Source organism: Lagopus leucura, unplaced genomic scaffold (genome assembly GCF_019238085.1).
Source record: "Lagopus leucura isolate 7727_CA_CO unplaced genomic scaffold, USGS_WTPT01 Super-Scaffold_100002, whole genome shotgun sequence".
NCBI lineage: Eukaryota > Metazoa > Chordata > Aves > Galliformes > Phasianidae > Lagopus > Lagopus leucura.
In genome coordinates this window covers 22135694-22142068 of record NW_024962263.1, presented here as the reverse complement: position 1 = coordinate 22142068, position 6375 = coordinate 22135694, and the positions used below count along the sequence as shown (strand labels likewise).

Genomic DNA, 6375 nt, shown 5'->3' with positions numbered 1-6375 from the left:
TCTGCTCTGTCACCTTCCATGCGTGCCATAATGTGACAGTAAGTGCTGTCTTTCTGGAATGCTGTTCTCAGAGGTGACAATGTCAGGTGGTAGAGAGAAAGGGAGCTACTTTCATCCCTTTCCATTTGTAATTAATTCTGCTGCTCCAGGGCTTGCTTAACCACATTCACCTTTAGATACTATCAGTGGGCCAGGACACTAAATTAGTGCAGCCTCTCTCAGATTCCATTAGCCTTTGTTAAATTAAACTGAAAGGGCTAAGAAATTACTATAATTTATTAATAGATACATAAGTCTTATACATTTGTACATTTTAGGACATACACTGCTTCCATCCTGCCAACCCCTGAACATTATCTGATTTTCTCTCTGAACACAGCTGTAAGGCAACACCAGCATTATGTTCACAGCATTACAGTCTCTGTTATAACAGCAGTAACAACAGTACATCCTGTGCAAGTAATTCTTTGAACAAAAACTCATTATGTTCTTGTTTCTACTTTCTTCTTTTATGGCTGTGATACTTGTCTTCGTCCCTGAAACAAGAAAGCAAACACCGTGTATGTTGTTAATGTAATCTGAAGGAATAAAAGTACCTGAAAAGAGAAAGCTCTCATTAAATGTAATCATATCCTTTTCTAAGGAAAGAAAGTAGGCCTTATATTGGTGAAATTAACAATGCAATTGCTGCCCAGTGCCAACTATCCCCATGGGATATGTCAAGATAAGCAGCCTCAGATCTGTAACACTGTTGGAAGCATCGACCTTTCAGCTGTGGAAAGTTCTGAACTCTAGATCACAGCAACTTTTGTTTAGGCACTGGCTTGTTGTACTGCATGTGAGATTATACTAGATTTTTCATTAAATGAGACATTCTATTCCCTGTAATAAGTTCTTCTGCACGGTGGCCTGATTCAGAGGCAAGAATGTAGCTGATGCTATTTCATCTCACCTTTCTCTTTTCCTCCGAGAATCTCTGTCTTTCCCTCTGTCACGACTCCTTTTTCTTTTACTTGGACTCCTGCTGCTCTCTCTCCTATGTCTGGTGCGTTCAGTGTCCTTTGAGCTTCCTCCAGACTGCCTCGAGTCCACCGAAGCTGACCGCCTGTCTTCCTTTCTGAGAGAACAAAAACCAAAAACATTACTGATTTTGTTCAGTAAGCACAGTTTCACAGTCACTAGTTTTTCAGTATCAGTTCTGTAACAAAATGACCTACTAACAGTGTAAGAAAGACAACATCCTATTAAGCCACTTCCTCTTAAAAAAAAAAAAAGAGGACCAAACGACAACAACAAAAAAAACCATTACAGGCCCCCAGGCTGCTGCTGTCCACACAGAAATAGCAAATCCTTCATGAATGTTTGAATGTCAACTGTGATGTACCTTCCTGAAGATTTTGACTTTCCCCCTTCACACATCTCTGCATTATCCAACCTATTCTCTTCCTGCCAGTGGTTGCTGAGTTCCTCCATATGTACACCAATCACATCCCGAATCACCTCAAGAGTAAAGAAAGATATTAAAAAACAAAAAACAACAAAGCAGTGCATCACGATATACTTCTTAAAGAAGAGCATTTCAGCATAAATGTAATAGTACCATTTTACAACAAAGTGTATCTTGCTGCCATTTTCACATGAAAAATTCACTGCTGCCAGAAATACTTCTGTTACTTGTAATTTCCTGCAGCAAACTAAACTAAAGAAATTCTCTTATTAGCAAGTCTGCAACTCTAACCAGGAAGGGCACAATAAGCAGAAGACATTTTTCCTCGTCTGAACAGGCATGCCATTGTTTATGCTGATATGAACTAAGCATACAATAAAGTCACAGCTTTCCCTTGAGCTGCTTACCTCAGTGTAAGACTTCTTCGTTATATGAACGTTCTTAGCCCTGTATGACTGCCGGCGCCTTTTGTAGTCTCGCATTTCAGCCAGAATCTCAAGATGGGACTTTGGACCTTTCTGACTGTCATCTAACAAAGAATTTGAAGTAAAACAAATGGGTATTAGCACAGCATTAGCACCTGCAGGTATATAAATCTGCTGCTTTATTACTGAAGTGTCTGAAAAAAAATATATATATATACATTGTGTTGTTCCTCAAGTTCTCCAGTGTTGAATAGCTATTATGAATTAACACAAGCTTCCTCTTCAGCCTTGTTATCAATACAAGACTGAAAAGACAACATTCAAACATTATTATGTGATCCTAATGTCCCAACAGTAATCCAAATCAATGTACAGGCTTGCAGGTTGGTGAGACCTCTTCAAAACACAGGCTGCATCTTCAAAGCCACTATAAGTGTAAGACACAGCAGTTGAGACAGCCAAGTTCTGAGGAATGTGTATCCATGTAGATGACAAACACCATCTCTCCTACACACAGGGTCCACAGAATAACAAAGGGAAGTTTTGCTTGGAGACACCGGCATGTCTCAATAGCAATAGGAGGCTTTGTCTGTTGTATCCATTCCTATATAGATCAAGATTTCAACCCAGCGACCACCAACCACTCCCCAGGCTTTTAATTTTAAATGATCTTTAATCTCATCATTTCTTGTAGTAAATGCTGTTGCAGGCTTTGCAGTAACTTGTCAGCATTAAGTAACCTGAAGTCAGTTGCAAATGACAGCAGATCCATCCATTAAGATAAATGCAATACCTATGCCAACAAAAGAGCACCAAGGCTTTCTCAGAACTGTCAGCACAAAGAATGCCAGTCTGCTGTTTCCTGGTGCCAGACTTGTCATACAATTTAAAAAAAAACTGCAGTGTTCCCACAACAAAAACCAACAACAAACAACAGTTCAGGCTGGCTTTCACCAAAAACTCATCTATTGATGCAAAGTTAAAGCTCTGAGCAATAAAATCAACAGTAAATTATTTTTCAAACCTTGAGTAATCTTGGCTGCTAAATCCACAAAGAGGTCACTGTCATTTTCTGTGATTTGTGACCTAGACCTCTGTTTCTTTGTTTCCTCAACAACATAGTCATAAAGAGCAAGTCGGTCAGCTTGAGTCAGGTCACAGGTGAAACGTTTGTGATTTTGAGGAACTTCTACAGGCAGTGATGAATAAGATCCTGGAATTTGAACAGCAGTGTTATTAGTAAAATGGCATAATTACACAGGGAAACACTGAAGAGCTCAGCAATGCAGTAAACACCTGTGCTGCGTTCACCCTTCTCTTACACATCTGTAAGAAGTCCTTAAATTGAAAGGATAATACAAGAATTTTATTTTTAGAATATACTATTCCTACAAGGTCACAGAAACCCAGAAACATGCCCTAACAGTTACGTGCTTGTGATTTTACAATGGTCTCACAGCTTATGATCAAGACCAGCCTTCCAGCCCTATTACACGAGCAACAGCTACATTTCCCCGCCCCCCCCCCCCCATCTCTACTGCCAAAGACTTCAAGTTAAACAAGTAATTTCAAGTCAGCACATCTTAGAAGAGGCCAAGGCACCATAATAAAAACTACTCCATACAGTTTTAATGTTATCTTCGTAGAAATGCAAAATCACAGTGAAAACTGGATGGCAAACACTGGCATCTGGTGGCTCACTGACATATCTATGCGATACACCTCTTTATAGGCTTAACTGTTTTTTCTCTACTCGGCTATAATTGTATCAAATTCGTGAATTATTGCTTGTTTCCAGAGCAAAATGCACCTGACATGCTATAAAAGCCCAGTGCCAATCACACAAAGGCTTTGGTCTGTGAAAGAAGCAAGAACATGAAAATTCTTGGACATGAAATACTTGCCTGAGCAAGTGCTGCTGTATCTGAACATCAGGTCAGGAAAGTACAACAAAGTTCCTGTAGGTGGCCCTACTTTTCTACTCTATCTCAACTCTCTACAAGAAGTGCAAATTGGTCTTAACTACTCTGTCACTAGACCTGCTATAAAATGTGACAAAGAAATGTGGTGAGACCAGCGGTAAAGAACTTGAACATATTTATTATGTAACTACTTAAAAGAGTCTAGAAACAATTCAACATAACACCAATGCATGCACTGTTCAGCTTTTGATCTAAGAAGCAATAAATGAGCGTGCACAGCTTATAACTGACAATCCTTAAACTGAATTCAAAGCACAGTTCTCTTTTTTCCCCTTCTTCCTCACTCATGCCATGAAGAACAAGGTGGGAGGCAGCTTGTGAAGAATTTGGGCCATAACAGGCAGAAGAGAGTATCAGAAAATGCAGGCGGACAGTAAGCTGTATGGAGTGGGACGGGAAGTGACAGACTGGTACTTCAGGGAACTCCCAAGTTCTGCACTACCGATACTATCTCAAGTTCTTTACCTGGCTGCCCTTCATAAAGAAAGCAGTTTTACTCCCAAATATAGAAGGAATTTTAAAAAACAAATAGATAAATGAAAATTTCTCACAGCAGTTCAAAAGGGGAAATCGAGCAGCTCTCCACAGGACAGCTGAAAAGCTGTTTCCCCATCTGGATGCCACTTACCTTCAGTGTAGCCTATGCCTTCTTTGGCACTCTGAGCTCTAGCTTGCTGAACTATGTGAAACTGTAGATCTTTATCTGCAGACAGAGAAGAGAAAGTATCACACAGAACTTTTAAAATCAAGTACTTAGTAGGCTTAGTCTTTATTTCCCAACCTCTATTACGAGACTTAAGATATTTCATAGAACATTGTAGTTTTATTTGTGCACAAGAGACAGTTGAAAAATATTCTTATCTATTCCATATTTGAATTGAGGGGAGGGAAGGGAAAAAAAAAAAAAAAAAAAAAAGGAAGGATTTTTGGGTTACAGAGATAAGGAAAGATACATATGTATACTGAAATCCTCACCAGTGCCATTAACAGTGTTGTTAGTGTACCTCCAAACTCAAGGGAGGGTTTTTAATGACGATGATTACTGACTGCAGGGCAGCATGGCATGCTGTGGCGAGGACTCAGGTTCTGCCACGCGAAGGGTGCTCCAAACAGGCCCACGATTGCACTTTGCAGGGGCAAGGGTGGTGTTAACAGGCTGCCCAGAGGCTTGGAGGTGTCTGGAGCTGGGCACGGGCTCTGGGTGAACCCGCAACTTCCTCAGCCACGCTGTGATTCCACCTCCATGCAGCCCCCCAGCGCTCTGCCGCCCACTGTGTACTTACCCATTGCAACGGTGGGCACCTTCAGGTTCTCATAGAAGAAGCGGGAGTCATACATCTCGGCCTGTGGGACACGGCAGCCCAGTCGTAAGACCTTCTGAGTTGCAGCCCCCCGCCCCAACGCCCCAGCCCGGTGTCCCTCCCAGCCCACCTGCTCCTCGGCGGAATAGCCCATCTTGCGGAGGCGGCAGGACGCCGCATGCCTCTCCAACGACGCCCGAGGCACACGGTGATGGGCGTCGTAGGGACAGGGCACCCGGTCCACCTGCAGCGGGACACGCATCAGAGCGCACCGCGACCCCCGGGCTGCCCGCCGACCCTTGCCGGGCAGCACAGGGGCTGGGGATCGGCGGGTGGCGCCATTACCTGATCCTCCAGCCACACCGCGCAGGAAGTCGCCATCGTTACTGATGGCGGGACAGCCGCCGGCACCACGGAAGCAGGAGAAGGTGCCGCCGCCATCTTTACTCCGGGCGCGCCATAAAGCGGTGAGGCGCCATCTTGTGGGGCGCCTTCAGGCCGGCTCTGAGGGGCGGTAGGGAAGGAGGAGGGGTGGGAACTACAGCAGCTGGCTGTCCTCAAGATGCTCTGACGGAATGTGGCTGCTTCTGAAAGGCATCAGACAGCTCTGGAAAGGACGCTTGTGGGAAGAGCTGCTGCGCTTCGATGCCCTTCCCTGGCTTAGGAGCGTAATAAGAGCATCCGCGGGTGTAAATCTGCCCCGCAGGTCTGATCCTTTCCCCGACGTCGGCAGTGGGCTGAGGTGGTGTAGAGCCAGGGTTGCCTTTGTTCCCAGCGCCGTTCCCGCGCAAGCACAGCCACGAGGACAGACGCCTTCCCTCAGACAGCGAGGTTGCAGCAGGGCTCAGCGCGGGTCGAGGAGAAAGCAACCATCCTAAAGAAAATATAATGTGACTGGTGTTCATGCGTGCCTATTGTTGGCACCACTCGTGAGGAGTGGAACGAGGCTGTCTAACAAGGCGGGGCGGGCTGGAGGAAGCACGGCAGATGTAGCTGTCAGAATGGCCCCCGTACATCTGTTTTTATTAGCAGATTACAGCCATTTCTCTCCTGCACAGAGAATTTGAGACTCAGCTGGGATTTTAGTCCGCTGAGAGATTTGCTGGTTCTCGCCGTGTTTGCCTGAGATCTCAGACTTCACACGATAAAGAATACTGAGAGCTGAAGGCTCCCCATCTGCCCTTGCAATTTCATTTGTGCTGTAGTGGAGTGTGCTGGCT

General features: G+C 44.4%; 1 protein-coding gene across 1 annotated transcript; it reads right to left on the bottom strand.

Annotated features, from left to right (window-relative positions):
* Positions 1-258: 258 nt before the first annotated feature.
* Positions 259-5789, bottom strand: SNRNP48 (small nuclear ribonucleoprotein U11/U12 subunit 48). Its single transcript, XM_042870175.1, has 9 exons — positions 5501-5789; positions 5286-5399; positions 5138-5198; positions 4483-4557; positions 2897-3085; positions 1855-1976; positions 1385-1500; positions 953-1117; positions 259-536 (listed from the first exon to the last, which is right to left on the bottom strand). Exons 1-9 carry the CDS (start codon positions 5594-5596, stop codon positions 497-499), a joined length of 978 nt encoding a protein of 325 aa, XP_042726109.1. The 5' UTR covers positions 5597-5789; the 3' UTR covers positions 259-496.
* Positions 5790-6375: the final 586 nt, after the last annotated feature.